The following is a 16,769-nucleotide window of genomic DNA, read 5'->3' as shown; positions in this document are numbered from 1 at the left end:
CTTTGTGTCACAGAAGGGCATTTTAATACCAAAAATGTGGGAAGGCTACTATCCCAGACTAAAAGGGAGTCTTTAAATAGAGTGCAGGAAGCTTGGGGGTGAACACTGTCCTTCCTGCCCCTAGAGCTGCCGACGGGTAAACTCTGCCTACCTCCACCCAGAGCCGCCCCCAGGCCCTGCACACGGCCCCTCCAACCTCGGGAGCCTCAGTGACTGACCACAGCACCCTCCTGGACCAACTGGGTCCTGCCTATCCAGGCCCCCCTGCCCACAGGCCTCTCTCCACTCATCTGCCCCTTCCTCCCTCCTCACTGCCTGCCCCCAGCCCAGTGGGGAGACAGAGGCTCAGCCAAGCCAGAGCTGACCTGATCCTGGGATAGACCGAGGGGACTTCTGGGGGACAGGATGGAGCTGGCAGGACTCCATGCCTAGCCCCTCCACCCCACTGCTGCACTGTACTCGGAGGCCTCGTCTGTGCAGAGGGGTCAGGCCAGGAGGAAGAAGGACCCTCCGTGGCTCCAGGTACTCCAGGGGAGCGGCTGCCTCCCACCCCTACACTTCAGCCTTGGAGTGTCCCTCCCCTGAGCCCCTGCCCTCCATGGTCCTGAGGACAAGCTGCTGTGAGGAACAGCTGCACGGCCTCAACCAGAGCCCTCGGGGAAGACAGGGAATCAGGAACCTGGCTGTGTCTTCTTGGACTGATGGAGGCCAAGGGTCCTGGGAGCTCCGCGGAGGCCACCTTGCAGCCTCTCCCCTGCAGCCTGTGGTGCCCCAGCCCTCCATCACTTGCAGCAGCCCTCAGAAAGTCAAGCGAGGTGACCGTACAATACGGGGAACACAAGCTGGAGTGATATTTGGGGCATACCCCTCATGCATGGGGTCACAAGCATAAGAGGGCCCAGACCCAGGCCTGGCACCATCTCTGGCCAGCAGAAGAGAGCTGTGAACAAGGGCAGCCGCAGGCAGGACCTCCATGGTCCCCTCTGCCCCTTCTTATGGAGTCAGAGAGCCAGCCAGTCACAAAGAAGGTGCTAGCATCTCTGCAGACATCCCTGGAGAGCACGCCCTCGACAGGGAGTCCGCCCCTCCAGACCAGACCGCCCGGGGCAAGCTGACCAGAGTGGCATTTGGGTCCAACATGGTACCTTTCTCACTCAGGTCCCCAGCTTGTCCCTTCTGTAAAAATGCATTTACTGCCCCTGCCTGCCCCTGTCTTATCTGTTTAGTTGCAGTCATGTCCTTGGACCCTGTACCAGGCTGGGCTCAGCTGTCTGTAGAATGGGGACAGTGACAGGCTGTCCTAGGTCATGGTCAGGGCTGGACCAGGCAACATGGGCATTTCTGGAACCAGCACACAGTGGTGTCTAGTGCCTCTGCTAAACGCAGCATGGGGGAGTGGAGGAGTCAGGGAGCACTCCATCTGGGGCACAACTGAGTGGGGCTTCTGAGAAGGAAGCCCCTTCCCCAGCCTGCATGCGCGCTGCCAGGACCGGACTCAGGGAGACGTTTGGTGTGGGAAGTTGGTTGGAGGTCGGAGGTCGGGAAACTTACCGCAGGCCTGCAGCTCTAGGCCCACGCCTCAAGCCCACCCTCCCACTGGCTGACAGTGCTGTCACTATGCCGAGTGTCACAGCACTGGTGTCACATGGGGGGTGTCCCCTCTGAGGGCTGTTCACTCCTTGCCAAGGAGCTGGTGCCCCAAGGTTGCAGGGGCTGTGGAGGGCTGCCACGGGGGGTGGGGGCGGGCTGCACGTTGGGTGGACGGACACAAGGTGCGTGACTCAAGTGCCTATGAGCTGAGACACAGCGTGGGGCAGAATAAATGAGATGGTGCCCGTGGGTTGTTCCAGGAGTGAGACCTAGACAATGCTCTGCACCCTGCCGGAGGCGGGCTGGGCCCCACACCGCCCCCTAGTGGCCTCCCAACAAACCAAGGGGCAGAGCTCCTCCCCCAGCAAAGTGGCCTCTGCCCTTCCAAAGCCCATGACTCTACGCGAGGTACGGCCCAGGCCCAGGCAAGATGGGTGGGTGAGCTGTGTGAGGACAGGGGTCTGCCTGTCAGCTGCCTCCTTCTGTCTTGGGCTGGGCAGCCTGGTGAGGCTACAGGATACAACAGACACAACGCCTAGGGCCCACAGGGCTTGGGCAGATGGGCACCTGGAGCTAGCGGGTGGCCTTGGGCCCAGACCGGCAGGGCTCACTGCTGGCTCCGCCCCCCCAGCCTGCAGCCATGCAGAGGACAGATGGGGCCCGGGGACGGGCAGAGGCGGGTGAGGCTGTGGCCAGCACATAATCCACCAACAGTGAGGGGCCAGGCTGCGGTTTCAAATGTCACCTTTACAGCTGGGACGATGGTAGTGCCGGGCAGGGGCCAACCCGGGAGCAGCAGGGAGCCTGGTGGGGCTGCCTTTCCCTGGGGAAGGGAAAGCTCAGCCAGCCCAGGCCCCCAGAGGCAGTCAGACCCCTGGACCACATCCCTTGGCCCCGTCCTAGGGAGGGCACAGGACAGCCTGAAGGTCCTTGGGCAGGGAGCCGATGATGGTCTCGATGTACAGCTGTGCCCGCTGCAGCGTCGCCTCCTTCACAGGGAGCTGGTGGCCCTGTGCCCACACCTGCAGGGGCAGTGTTGGTCAGGGGCAGGTGACCTCCATGCCCAGCTGGCTGAGGTTGGGCAGAGCCGGGAGGCATCTCACCAGCTTCTCCCGAAGTTTCAGGACCAGGTCCACGATCTCCACCTCGGACTTGTCCTTCATCCAGGCCTCGATGTTCTGCTGGGACAAGATGGGGCTATCCATCACCAAGGCCCTCACCCAGCCCTGGGCCCATGTCCCCCTACTCCCCCAGCCCCTGCCCTGGGCCTGCACTTCCACTACCTTCCCCCTCAGGCCCCTCACCGCCTCACAGATGGCCTCGAGGTGCAGGGCCTCCAGCTTCTGGACCATCTCTTTGTGCCGCTGCCGGTACCAGCCATCAAAATGTGGGGACTTGAAAAACCTCCTATGAGTGGTGAGAGGCAGTGGCTGTGGGGCTGACCCCGTGTGCCAAGGGGTGGGTATGGGCAGCCTGTGCCCACCAGCAGCAGGAACCTCAAGACCCTCATCTGCCATCCACCCACCTGTAGAGGCCCAGCCAGTCACCCTTGAGGATGCAGGTGAGCTGGGGCCCCGCGTGCTCCAGGCTACAAAGGAAGTCATCCTGGCGGAAGGGACGGATCTGGGGAGGGGTCTGAGACAGGGGCCAGGTAAGCCTGTGTGCCTGGGTGGGCATAGCCTCACAGTCCCTGCACCTCAGCTGGCCAAGAGCCTCCCCAGACACACTCCCCATCTGAGGACCCCAGCCCCTACCGTGCCTGGCACAGATCCCAGGACAGTCCTCCCAGAGAGAGAGCCTCGAGCCCCTTGGTGTGGCCCCCATTTCTCTGTCCTCTGAGGGATGGCTGGCAGGTGTGGACACAGCTTGGAGCCCTGGGAGATCCTGAACACCTATGACCTCCTCCCGTCTCTGCTCCCAGACCTTCCCTCCTCTAGAATCAGGAGGGAAACCCACCCTCCCAACCCCTCCCTGGAGCCCCACCTCGACCCCCACCTTCCAGGGCATGATGCTCTTCTGCAGGGGCATGAGGCTGGCCATGTAGTGCTCCTGGTGGGGAGAGGAGTGAGCTTGGCGCCCCAGCCCCCTGCCCCCTGCCCCCATCCCCTCCTGCCCTGGGCCTCACCAGGGGGATGATGAAGCTCTGTGTGAGCTCCAGGAGGTGCCGCCTCAGCAGCGCGGTCTGCATGTCTGACGGCCGCTTCTTCTGCAGGCCCTGCTGGGGAGGAATCTGCTCAGCCCCAATGCAGCCCCAGCCATGTGCACCCCTTCACACACACCAAGCACACCTCCCCTGCCCCCTCAAGCCTCTCCCCAGTTGGTACCTTGAGCAGCCGTTTGAGCAGCGCCTTGTCTCGGTGGAGGTGGGCCGTGTACGCAGTGTAGAGGCCTGGCGGGAGGGCAGAGCTGTGCCCTGTTCCTCAGGGACCTCCCTCCCACACACCCACAGCCCCACCTGCTCTGGCTGCACCTGCACCTCTGCCCTGATCCCCATCAGGTGAAGCAGAAAACATCCTGCCCCCTGAGGCCTCAGAGCCGCTGCCTGGGTCCTGGAAGGAAAGGATGGGGCTGGCCTGAGGGCCACACACCTGGCTTGGTGTCAAGGGTTTTCAGCCTTGAGGGCTTTTTCAGCTTGACCTGCTTAGGAAGGTCCCCTAGAAAACACGCCCCGTGATCGAGCCTCAGTGCCACAGCTCATGGCCCGCAGGCTCAGACCCCTCAAAGCCCCTGGCTGGGTGGGCCTCTGAGCCCCCACCCACCTCCCCAGAACCCCTGGGCAGAGGCTGGGCCAGCTTCACCTGACATCCTGGGCTCCCCGACACGAAGGATGTGGGGCCAGTGCTGGAGCATTTTGATAAAGAAAGGGTTTGTGACTCCCAGGACCACGTTTGGTCTAGAGAGGAGAGAGAGAGAAGAGGCAGAGGCAGGCCTGGGGTGGCGGAGCGCAGGTGGGCAGGGAGGATGTGGGCACTTACGGGGCCTGTGTACGCGTGGTAAACTCCCTGAACTCGCTGTCATGGATGGTGAAGTAGGGGCGGTAGTCACAGCAGAACTTCAGGGGATGCAGGCAGCTGCGGGGTAGGGCATGGCGGGGGTGTGAGCACGGCAGGGCCCAGCCCGACGCCCCCTCCCACTGCTGCCCGGCCTACCGGGTCAAGGCCAGCACCATCTCCGAGGACATGGCGGGCGAGGGCGCCAGGACCACCAGGGGCTCCCCGAGGAGCATGAGCTCCCACAGCGTCTGCACGTGGGCCAGCACAGGCTGGAAGCACCTGACGTGGGGCAGAGGCAGTCAGGGAGGCCCAGCAGGGGAAGGCTCCCAGCACTCAACTCCCAGTAGGCCCAGGCAGCTCCCCAGGGCCCAGGCAGGCCCAGCTCCATGAATGCTGGGCACTGCCCCAGAGGGGAGACGGTGGTGAAGACACGTGCAGATGCCGAGGACATGTCTAGGGCCGTCCCATGCTCTGACAGTCCACCTGCGATGGCCTGGCCCCGTGCCCCATGTGCCTAAGCCGGCAGCCTGGGCTCCTGCTGGGCCCAGCATAGAGCAGGACAGTCTCCAAAGCCCAGGTCCCTCACAGACTTGCCCAGAGAGGGGCAGCCTCAGGGAGCAAGTGTCTCCTAACACAGCCACTCTCCTCTCTGCACCTGCCTTCCAGAACTTTCCTGCCCACTGTGCCCATTTCCTCTGGGTGCAGACACTGGGGCATTGGGTTCCTCTTCTGTACAACTGTTCCTCATGGAACTGGCCTAGGGTTAATTGCTGATGGGCAGTCCCCCCAGTGGCCCTCACCCTGCACAGGCCTGAGCCTCATGGGCTTACTCACTGTCTACCTGGGCAGCAGGCAGTAGGGGCTCACCTGAACAGGTCTAGCTCATGCACGCTGGAGAGGACCACTGGGGCTGGCAGCAGGTTCTGAGAGGAAGGGTGGGTGGGGTCAGGCCAAGGACGAGGCGTGCACCCTGCAAGCCCCAAGCAGCAACTCACCCCAGGAGAGCTCTGGGGGCCGCAACCCCTGCCCCACATGCCTCCCCACGCCCACCCCTTGCACCACAGGAGAGAGTAGGGGGCAACCAGCCCTGCATCAAGACAGACCCCTGGCTTTGCTTGGGGTTTGGCCACCCCACAGGGACCCTGCAGGGCAAGTGGGGAGGCTCAGGCAGGTGGGAGGGTTGAGGCAGGTGGGGCACCACTGGCCCAGGAACGGGGGCCCCACCTCGTGGCCACACTGCTTCGGAGCACTAGATTCAGGCTTGTCCACCCTGGAAGGGATGCGCACCTGGGGAATGAAAGGAGCAGCTGCTAGCTGAGAATAGGTTTCTCCATAAACCTAGGGCCTTCCTGCCCCAGCTGGCCAGCCCTCACCTGGAGGACGACTCCCATGACAGGCAAGTTCAGGGTCTGCCCGGGCATGGGGGCCGGCCACTGGTCAATCTCATTGCACACTGTAGACACAGGAGGCCAGCGTCAGGAGCCTGCCCCATGCAGAAGCTGCCTGCCAAAGCCACCAGGCGCTACAGCTGGGAAATGACACCGCTCTGGCTGCACCTGACAGCCACTTACCTGCTTCCAGGCAGGGGGCGAGCTTGTCAAAGTACTCAGGGGCGATCAGGCTCAGCAGCGCCTGGAACAGCCGGACAAAGGGCAGGCGGGACACCAGCACCAGAGACTGGAGGCCGCATAGGGCCAGTGAGATGTCACGCCAGCCACTCAGGAGCCTGCAGAGACCCCTGAGGCCTGGCTCATACAGAGTCAGCCCAAGGCAGCACGTCCTACCAACTCCATTGGACAGCTGTCCCCAGGAATGGCCCAACTTGGAGCCCAGGGTTATTAGACATGAGGAAATCCAAAGGCTGCCCCAGAAGGGGGGCACCTCAGGTGAGAGCAGAGTGGGGCTGGACCTGGGCCTTCAGAGGGAAATGCATGTGGCTGAGACCCTGGGAGGACCTCCCCATGGGTCAAGGAGCTTCTGCTTTTGGTGTCTGAGTTCAAGACTGTAGTTGTCCTGACACTGAAAGTGTGGTGAGGGTCCCCTCCAGCCAGCAGCAAGGAGCGGGGATGTCGTAGGCCCAGAGACAGAGAGCCATGGGTGCTGTGCCAGGTGAGGAAGGAGCAGCGGGGCCCATTCCTTGGAGGGACTGCAAGGAGAGCTGGACACAGTGGCACCCCCCCAGGCAGGGTGGCCCTTGTGATCTGAGCAGGGGTCTGCAGAAGGAGTGGGCACTCCTGGAGGCTCAGGACCTCCTAGCCTGTCAGTCCTTCCCGATGGCCACCAGCCCCCGCCTCTCAGTGGCAGCAGCCCAGGGCAGCCAGGCGCTCACCTTCTGGAAGTAGCCCCTCTTCACAGAGCTGTCCTTCACCTGCCTGAAGTACACGTAGCCAAAGTAGTGTGCCGGCTCCCTCTGGAAGGAGCGGGTCAGCCAGGCTGCGCCACTGCCGTGCCCCCTCCTGCTGAGGCTGTTCCACACTCTCCCCAGCCCTGGGGGTCAGGCCCAGGGGTCCCTGGCTCAGACAGAGGGCAACATCTCTACAGGGAACATCTCTGCAGACAGTGGTAAGCGGCTCAGGGGCCCAGGAGCACCCAAACCAAAGGCGTATGGGGCCTCTGCACATCACACACACACGGTGCTCAGGAAAAGCTCCAGGGACCCTGGTGAGTCCCCAGAAGAGCTGGTTCATCCCCAGTCGAAGCTGGGGTTGGCCACCGCCTCTCCTTCCACACAGGGCCCAGGCACCTTCAAGTAAAAAGGCTACTCATGCCAATCCTACCCCAGTCTTGGCACAGGCTGGAGGGGCAGCCCAGGCTCACCTGCAGTGACACGGGGGCCCCAGTGTCATAGTGCCTGTCGTCGTGCCAGGGGCTCCTCTGCCCTCCACACTGACGAATTCGGAAGCTGAACTGAGTGTCCCCCAGGCAGCCTGGGAAGAGAGGCAGCCCCCGCCATGCTGTGTCAGGGCTGGAGCCTCTCTTGCCAGCACCTGGGGGTGGAGACCAGGCCCCCCTGGACGCTAAGTGCCCCAGAGAGAAAGTCCGGCTGGGTCTGCATCTCTAGTGGAAGTCCCTGGGTCCTAATTCCTGCACACCTAATTCCTGCCTGCGAGTTTTAGAGTGAACTTAGCCCACAGAGAAGCGTCTGCTATGAGCGAGCACAGGTGGGGATCGGGAGACCCAGTGTGTGGCCCAGCCTCTGCTGCTCCCTCTGCCCAGACACACCTCTTTTCACACAAACTGGGTGAACCTAGCTGCCACTGCTGCAGGGTGGGATTCAGGGTATCTCCAGGGAGCGGGAGTGGGGCTGGCAGGCTGGTGGCTGTGATGCCCCTGGCCCAAGCCACAGGTGCTCTTGGATGGCCTCATCTCCCCACCTTCTTCCTCTTACCCCCCAGCCCCAGAGCCGGGGAGAGTTGGGGTCATCTACCTGAGTGGGAGTCAGGAAAGGACAGGTAGCAGATGCTGCTTTTCTGAAACACACGAAACCCGGTGAGGGTTGGCTCACTCCTGGGTGATGTCTGCTCCCAAGAGGGCCGGGACCCACCTCCTTGTCCGTGAGCCGGAAGTCACTGGGGTACACCAGCTGTGGGGGACAAAGAGTACTTGGTGATGTCGGCTGGGCAGGTGTGGTGCCTGCCGGGCTGCAGGTGAGTTCCTCTCACCTCCCCCCACCCTGCCATTGCCATCTCCCTCCTCAAGCACAGCCTTGTTGGCTAAGACCCTCCTGCCCTACCCCTGCCCCAGGCCCCTCTCAGCACGAGACCAGTCATCCCTCCCTTGGCCTTGGCCACCACACCTGAGCGGGCTCCCTGACACCTTTCTTGCACCCCTTGCCTTGGGGCCACTTGCCTAGACTGTGGCTGGGCCTCCCTGCTTCCACCATCCCCACAGCCTGTCCCCACAGCTTCAGGGAGTGGCTGTTCAGAGCCCTCCCGTGGCCTCCCCTCTCGCTTGGAGTGGTCACAGGGCCCTGCCTCCCATACCCTCTCTGCCTCCCAAACTCCACCTCACCCAGCTGTCCACTGGAGGGTCTTTGGCACACCATTCTCTCTGCCTGCCCTCCCAGACTGGGCCTGGCCAGCCTCATCTCCCTGTCTTTACTCAGATGTCACTTGACACGGTGGTGTCCCTGCCTCTCGACAGGAGCTTGAGCATCTTCACCCCTAACCCCACTAGTCAGGAGCTTCTGGCCTGTGCTATCTGGAGCGCGAGCCCCAGGAGAGCACCCTGGGCCCTGGCAGTGTCCAGTGAGTGTGCCCAGCTGGACGAGCTCTATACCGCCTGGGAGTGGATGGTCAGTGAAAGCAGAGACACCAAGTGACAGGCTCTGAGTGATCTAGCAGACAGGCCACACTCTAGAGGAGGCAGCAGCCTGAGGCTCAGATCTCAGGCCCAGTGGCTCTAGTGTGTGGCCAGAATGGATTTCCTCATAGGATCCCCCAAAGGCAGGGAGTCCAGAGCCCCCACTCCCAGCAGGCCCCTAAGGTCTCTCCTGGGAGCTGGTATGCCTTGGGCTTTGCTACTGCCCTGTCCTGTGTTCAGATGCACTGGCCAGCTTTTCCAGGTAGTAGCTGTGCCGGGAGCCCTTGGTGTGCCAGGAGCTGAGGGCCTGCACGCATGGACACCATCCTCAGGCCACCTGCCAAATTTCTACACTGAGGAGTTGGATTTTGGCTGCAACGAGGCTTCTGGGATGTGACCTGAACCCCCAGGCAGGGTGAGGTGCTGCACCCAGGGATCCGTGCTGTTGGAATGATGCAGCTTCTGGGATGTGTCCTGAACCCCCGGGCAGGGGGAGGGGCTGCACTCAGGGATCCGTGCTGTTGGAATGATGCAGCTTCTGGGATGTGTCCTGAACCCCCGGGCAGGGGGAGGGGCTGCACTCAGGGATCCATGCTGTTGGAATGATGCAGCTTCTGGGATATGCCCTGAACCCCCGGGCAAGGTGAGGTGCTGCACTCAGGGATCCATGCTGTTGGAATGATGCAGCTTCTGGGATGTGTCCTGAACCTCCAGGCAGGGTGAGGTGCTGCACCCAGGGGTCCGTAGCATTGGAATGACGCAGCTTCTCGTCCTTGTTTGCTCTGGGCTTGCTGTTGTGGTCCTATTCTGCCTCTTCTGTTGCACACCAAATGTCCTGAGAACAGGACAGTGTCCCAGGCTCTTCTGCCTCCCAGCCCCTGGCAGAGAGTAAACCCTCACCAAACACATATATGTGGAGTGTGTGAAAACATCTATGAGGTATAACAGAACAGGTGGGTCATGTGGAAACCTCAAGGAAATGTCAGCTAAGGAGGCACCAAGAAGGAAGGGCCAAGAAGAGGAAGAGGGACAGAAGGGTATTTGTCTGTGGGGCTGGACCCACAGCAGCAACTTGGGACAGCTCCGAGGCAGGCAGGGGCCACAGGACCACTCAGGCCATGCCCTCGTGTGTGTACGTTGGGGAGGACCAAGGAAAAGCAGGTGCCTGGTGGCTGGACAAGGCCATGATGGGCCCTCTGCACTGAGGTCAGGGGGTCTCAATCTGGTTTGAGAAGGCCACCTTGACCTCCAAGCTCCACATCCATGCCCAGGGGTCCCATTAAAACACTTGACAGGGGAAACCGACATCCACGGGCTAGTGCATCCTCTCCTGGGAGCTGAGGCCAGAGGTCAGGGTGACTAAGTTGGGCCATGCCTCAGTGAGGGGAAAAATGAAGCAGACCCTCAGAGAGAGGGAGAGAGTAAGGAGTTTGCTGCATGATGACCCCCCTGCCCTCCAGGCCCATGAAGGTCTCTTCCTTTCCACCTGAGCCAGCCCACATGGGCAGCTGCTCCTGGAACCCAGTTGTCCGAGGAAGACAGATGCAGTGGACATTGCTGTGAGAAGGTACCTCTAGGACAGGGCTGCCTAAAGTGAGGTCTGGGTAGCCCAGGGCTCCGCAAAGTCCAAGCTGCCTTCTTCACTCTCATCTTCTCACCTGTGTGCAGTGCAGTTTCCAGAGGCTGTGGCAGCCTGTCGTGGGATAGCGGCTGCAGAGGCTGATGTGAGAATCCAGTGGCCTTCTATTTGGCCAGACGTTAAAAAGGTTGTAAAAGTGTCAAATGATGCCACTTTTCTCACTAAATTTTGTTTTGGAACATGTGGTTGTTTTCATAAAAACCTGTCATTTACATATATATATGTGTGTATATATATATGTGTGTGTGTATATATATATATGTGTATATATATATTTTTTTGGAGGAGGATTAGCCCTGAGCTAACTGCTGCCAATCCTCTTCTTTTTGCTGAGGAAGACTGACCCTGAGCTAGCATCTGTGCCCATCTTCCTCTACTTTTTATGTGGGACACCTACCACAGGGTGGCTTTTGCCAAGCGGTGCCATGTCCACACCCAGGATCTGAACTGGCAAACCCCAGGCCACCAAAGCAGAACTTGCGCACTTAACCGCTGTGCCACTGGGCCGACCCCCCTGCCATTTATATTAATACATAAGATATTTAGCGGGGTTTTTTTACAATAGATTAATATTTTAAAATTTTCTCAGTTTTAATTCCTAGTAAAGATTGACAGATGTAACCCACACAGAAAGCTCTCTGGTCCTCAATCATTCTTAAGACTGTGAAGGCTCCTGAGACTGTGCAGTGCAGGAGCTGCAGCTGGCAGGACGTGAAGAAGAGGCTCTGGGCCCACTGGCCTCACTCCACAGGCTTCCTGGCTTAGCGGGGTACTGAGGTGGATTTCCAAGAGCTGAGACGGTGGAGCCAGGCCTTTCCCTCAGCTGATCTGCTCGTTCTTGTCCTCCCACCGCCTCGCCCGTCCTCTTCTCAAGTCTGACCGCTGCCTCGCCTGCAGGTTTCAATGCACCCATCTGCACGGGACCCCCCACATCCTGTGCGTGCTGGGGCTCCTGAACCACCTATTCCCCGTGTCTCTAGCACAGAATGTGAACTCCTGGAGGGCAGGGCCTGTCTTCTCACCTAACTCTGTGTCCCCCCATAGCCAGCACAGTACCACAGGGACTGGCTGGTGGCAGCTGCTCAATAGTTGATTTACTGAATGAATGATAGGCAGCTCCTTGTCTTGGCTTTTCTCGGGGAGGGATTACCGGAAACAGTCCTCTCTCCCCCTCTGGCTGCCTCCTTCTCATCCTCCAAGATCTGGCCAAGCCCTGCTCCTTCCTCTGAGATGCGTCTGTCCATGGAGCTCCTGGAAGGCAGCCCCTAGGTCTTCCGTCCATGTCCCAGGACCATGTGCAGTACCAGGGTCTTTGTGGCGCTCAGCCATGCTGAGCTGTAAATAAGCCAGCACGAGGCAGGTGCTCCCTGAAAGCCTGTGGGCTCACCTGGAACGCCCCCCGATCTTCCCCATGACTTCCAGGGGAGGCAGGACCAAGAGGCAGCTCTGATGAGGGCTTTGGGGCCACGCCACCCAATGAGTCCACGGCCCCATTTCTGCACAGACCAGATGACTTGGAGAGGCTCGGGGCACTACTATGGAGCATTTCAGAGGTGCCCTGGGTGCCCAACACCCCAGCCCTGAGTTATGCAGCCTCAGCAAAGGCTCAGGAGCCCAAGCACACAGAGCCTTTAACAGTACTTGCTTTGAATTCGCTCTCTGAATGGTTAAGTTCTAGAAAACTATACATGAGAATCCCTCAGGAAACAGAAGAATCTCAACTCCTCTTGTGATTTTATGGGGAACAATTTGGGCAACGGTAAGAATGTGGGCTCTGTGACGTTGGGCAAACCACATCACCTCTCTGTGTTCAGGTCCCTGCCTCCCTCAAGCCGGCTGTCATAATAACACACACCTGGTGCGGCTGTGTGTGATGGAATGGGGTCTCCACAGAGCTGGGCACCGTGGCAGGACCCAAGAATCCTCGCTAAGTCAGCCCTTCCTGTTTAGAAGCTTTGGGAAGGGCCTGTGGAGTTCAGCAGGGCCTTGGAAAACATCCCCTCATCCCAACACTGCAGTAGCCTTCCCGAGGGTGGCCACTGAGCATCTTGGCCAAAGCAGTCACAGGGTGCACTGCCTTTCAGGGTCTCAGAAAGTTCTTTCTGACAGTGTGCTGAAGTCTACCTCCTGGCCTCCCCTGCACTGGTCAGCTCCCTGCTCTGTGTTGTGGCCTTCTGGGCGTAGAGAAGACCATCCTGATGGGCCTGCAGGGGCCTCCCTCCCTGAGTCTGCCACAGAGAAGCTGGAGGAAAATAAGCTGCCCATGTGGGCAGGGGTGGAGAGGCACCCAGGCTAGGCGAGCCGGGTGCACCTGGTGAACAAAAAGATGACTAGTGTTCCTGGAATGTGACCCACAAGGGTCTGATCTAATTCTAAGTGAACAGGGAGCTGTCGAAAGATTTGAAACAGGAGAGCCACAACGGATGGACTTTGGGGGACAGTTAGGTGGGGGTGACAGCAGAAGTGATGGATCTGAGATCCTTGTCGCAGGTGGAGCTGTCAGCCTTGCCGACAGATGGGAAACAAAGTGAAGGGAGTGGAGGAGCCAAGGGTGACCCTTGGGATTCTGGCTGGAGCAACTGAGGGGTAAGGTACCACAGCCAGTGTGGGGTCACGGGGAGAGGAGACAGGTGTTCACTGGGGAAAAATCAAAGCCCTTCTCTCGTCCGTCCAGAGAAGTCCTGGCAGCTAGATTCCCTGCCTTTGCCCAGGGGCGCACCTTTCCGGAGGCGAAAGGGAGGAAGAGAACGGCTGGGGTCTGCCCGCGGGCACCTTGCACGCAGAGAGGTCGCGGGCCGCCTGCCTGGGGCGACGCCTGTGCTGCCCTCGCAACGCGGGAGGAGGAGGGCGCCGCCGCCCCGCCCCGCTCCGCCGCGCCCCGCCGCGCCCCGCCGCCCCGCGCGGCCCGCTCACCTCCAGCGCCTGGCCCAGCTCCAGGTCGAAGGTGACCACGCACACGCACTCCAGCCAGGCCGAGAAGCGCGCCCAGGGCGCCGCCGGAGCCCGCACCCCGGAGGACCGGGCGCCTGGGCGGCCGCGAGCCCGGCGAGGCCCGGCGCCTGACAGCGCGTCCATGGCGGCGGGCGGCGTCCGGCCGCGCGTTGCCTGGGGAACGGCCGGCAGGCCTTGCCGGGGGAACCGCCGGGGGGCGGGGGAGGGGAGGTGGCTCGGCCGGCGTCGGGACGGCGCCGCGGAGCAGTCGAGCGGCCGCCGCGGACCAGAGGGGCCCTGACGCGGCCTCGCACGCCCCTCGCGGCCGGAGGAGCGCCGTGCAGCTGGGCCGTGCCGAGCCCACCAGCGAGAAGAGCCCGCGCGGGCCAGAGCGGCCCGGGCGGGGGGGGGGGCCGGAGGAGGGACTTCCGGTGGGGCCTTGTGAGACCCGGAGAGTCGGCTCAGGCTGGGTCAGGGCCCCGGGGCAGCTGCCGGTGAGGGGTGGGGCCAGCTCGGCGCGGCTGTGGCGCGGAGGCCGCGGAGCTGTCTGCCCGCCGTCTTAAGCCAATCCATTGTTGCTGAGCCCGCAATCCACCGGCCATCAGACTCTAATCCCTCCGCTGGAACGTTCTGAAGCGATTCCGGGTCTCTCTGGGGTGGCGTCTAGGCGTGGGTCCTGCAGAGGGTGTCGCGTCCTGGGTCCGTGTCTGACCACCAGCGCCTTCGTCTCCATTGGCCTGGTCGTCCGGGCGTGCGGCTGCGCCCGCCGCGTGCCCTCTGCCTCGTGCACCCGGCGTCCCACGGGCTGTCCCGCTCGCCGTTCAGACCGATGTGATGCGGGTCACAGCACGCATTCCGCTGTGCCGGCGTGTTCGCCGCGGTGGGGAGGCGCGGCTGAGGGGCGAGTACCCGTCCCTCTCCGGCCTCCTCCCTCTGGCCTCGCCTCTTCTAGTTCTCCCTGCTGGCACAGCCCCTGGCCCTCTGAAATGTGGCCGCAGAGTCCCCACCAGTGTCACACAGCTGAGTCTAGAAGGGCGAGTTTGGAGCAGAGACGATAACTTAATAAGTGACATGCCGGATGTTTTAGTATTTGGTTTTTGTTTTTTGAGGAAAGCTCTCCACTCCAAGGTTTTAGTTGGGCTCGGCTAGGCTTGGGGAACAACGCCCAAGTCTCCAGTGGCTTTTCCACTCATGCATGGACTGGCGGGAAAGTCAGGGGCTACACCTGGGGAACACATGGCCTCCGAGGTCGCTGGCAGTGGAAGAGGTTATGGAGCCTGCTAGCCGTGAACTGGCTGAAAGCTGTCTCGTGGTCCCGACCTAACTGCAAAGGAGCCTGGGAAATCAGGGACATAGGGATGTTTAAGGAGCTACAAAATTATTATCCTTTATAATTACCATAAGTCATTGAACTTAAGATGCCATCATCTGGGGCTGGCCCTGTGGCTGAGTGGTTAAGTTCCCACGCTCTGCTTCAGCAGCCCAGGGTCTCACTGGTTGGGATCCTGGGTGTGGACATGGCACTATTCATCAAGCCATGCTGAGGTGGCGTCCCACATGCCACAACTAGAAGGACCCACAACTAAAAATATACAACTGTGTACCCCTGGGGGCTTTGGGGAGAAAATGGAAAAATAAAATCTTTAAAAAAAAAATGCCATTATTTTATAAATCACCAAGATAGCAAAACTGCTGTCAATAATACAAAGATGAGCAATCAAATGTTTTCAAACATTCTATTATAAAATGTTCAAACATATAGAAAAGATGAACTGTACAATGACCATTACCTACTACCTAAAATCTGTATCTATAATTAATATTTTGTTATGCCTGTTTTATCCTATATACATCTGTCCACTTCTCTATCATCTGTCAATCCATCATTTTTAATTTCAAAGACAGTTGTAGACATGAATGCTCTCACCCCTAAAAACTTCAGTATGTCTATTCTGGAAATTAATAAGAGAAGCCTCAACTAACTTGGAGTCAGGAAGGCCTGCAGGGAAAGCTCACACACCCTATCATAATCATCAATTACACCAAACAGGAAGAGAGGACACACGTCTTAGACGGGAAGTACAACTACTTTACTACTACAGGAAGATTTCTCTCCCCACCCAGCAACAGCTCAGCCAATGAGAAACGCCACAGCCCAGCCGATGAGAAATGCCGCAGCTCAGTCAGTGAGAAACGCTGTGGCTCAGCCAAGAGAAGCCCTGGTTGACTTGAACTGCTAATTTCTCCCAGTGGGTTTCCCTTAGAACAGCCCCTCCTGTCTACTTTTTCTCTATAAAAAGCACCTCCCCGGGGCTGCCGTGGCGCAGCAGTTAAGTTCACAAGTTCCAATTCTTGATGGGCCAGGGTTTGGCAGTTCGGATCTGGGGTGCGGACACGGCCCTGCTTGGCAAAAGCTGTGCTGTGGCAGGCGTCCTACGTATAAAGTAGAGGAAGATGGGCACAGACGTTAGCTCAGGGCCAGTCTTCCTCAGCAAAAAGAGGAGGATTGGCAGTCGTTAGCTCAGGGCTAATCTTCCTCAAAAAAAAAAAAAGGAAAAAAAAGCAGCTCCCCTCCTTTGGTCTCCTGATTTGCCTATGGTTTGCCATAGCCTGCATGTCGTGAATTGAAATTCTCTTGGCTGTTGCCAAATAGACTAAACTCATTTTGAGGGTAATAAAATAACTGGGAAGTTGTCTTTTAAGTTGACGGTATCATTAACTTGCACTTTTCTTTCTTTCTTTTCTTCTTTTTTGGGGGATAAAATTTGTGTATAGTGAAATGCATGAATCTTAAATGGACGCAACTGTTAACCCAAAGCACTAGCAAGATATGAAACATCACCCCAGAAAGTTCCCTCCTGCCTCTCTCCAGTCACTCTCCACATCTTCACCCCATTATTCTGTTTCTTTGCACTACAGACTACTCTGTTCTGTAACTTCATAAAAATGTGATCATACAGTATGTAGTCTTTTGTGTCTGGCTTCTTTCAGTCACCATAGTGTTTCCAAGGGTCATCCATGTTGTGGTCTTTCATGAATTCATCCCTTTTTATTGCTGTGTACTCTTCTACTTTGAGAATATACCACAATTTGTTTATTCAGTCTCCTGTGGCTGAACATCTGGGCGCTTCCTGGGTTTGGGTTATGATGAATAAGATGCTATGAAGATCCCTGTAGTAGACTCTCTGTGAGGTACATTGTCATTTCTCTTGGGTGAATACTTAGGAACTGAATTGTAAGTCATAGCACTTGTCATAAAGATGTACATTTAGCTTTTTATTTATTTATTTTCTTCTTCTCCTCAAAGCCCCCTG

At 59.0% G+C, this 16,769-nt stretch overlaps 1 protein-coding gene across 16 annotated transcripts; it reads right to left on the bottom strand.

Moving 5' to 3' along the window:
* Positions 1-2: 2 nt before the first annotated feature.
* DENND6B (DENN domain containing 6B) lies at positions 3-13,840 on the bottom strand. Of its 16 annotated transcripts, none has more exons than XM_044777216.2 (20): positions 13,438-13,840; positions 8,128-8,166; positions 8,011-8,053; positions 7,401-7,510; positions 6,913-6,993; positions 6,155-6,260; positions 5,957-6,036; positions 5,808-5,870; positions 5,451-5,506; positions 4,740-4,862; positions 4,566-4,661; positions 4,389-4,483; positions 4,179-4,244; positions 3,915-3,979; positions 3,716-3,808; positions 3,574-3,639; positions 3,116-3,225; positions 2,874-2,997; positions 2,694-2,771; positions 3-2,612 (listed from the first exon to the last, which is right to left on the bottom strand). In XM_044777216.2, exons 1-20 carry the CDS (start codon positions 13,597-13,599, stop codon positions 2,490-2,492), a joined length of 1,779 nt encoding a protein of 592 aa, XP_044633151.1. In that variant the 5' UTR covers positions 13,600-13,840; the 3' UTR covers positions 3-2,489. The 16 variants fall into 16 exon arrangements, with proteins under 16 accessions (XP_044633151.1, XP_044633163.1, XP_044633159.1 ...); XM_044777228.2 differs by having other exon boundaries at positions 2,895-2,997; positions 13,438-13,736; XM_044777224.2 differs by having other exon boundaries at positions 3,586-3,639; positions 13,438-13,735.
* Between the last annotated feature and the right edge of the window lie 2,929 nt (positions 13,841-16,769).

The sequence above is a fragment of the Equus asinus genome, chromosome 4 (assembly GCF_041296235.1).
Source record: "Equus asinus isolate D_3611 breed Donkey chromosome 4, EquAss-T2T_v2, whole genome shotgun sequence".
Taxonomy (NCBI): domain Eukaryota; kingdom Metazoa; phylum Chordata; class Mammalia; order Perissodactyla; family Equidae; genus Equus; species Equus asinus.
This window is presented reverse-complemented; position numbering and strand designations above follow the sequence as displayed.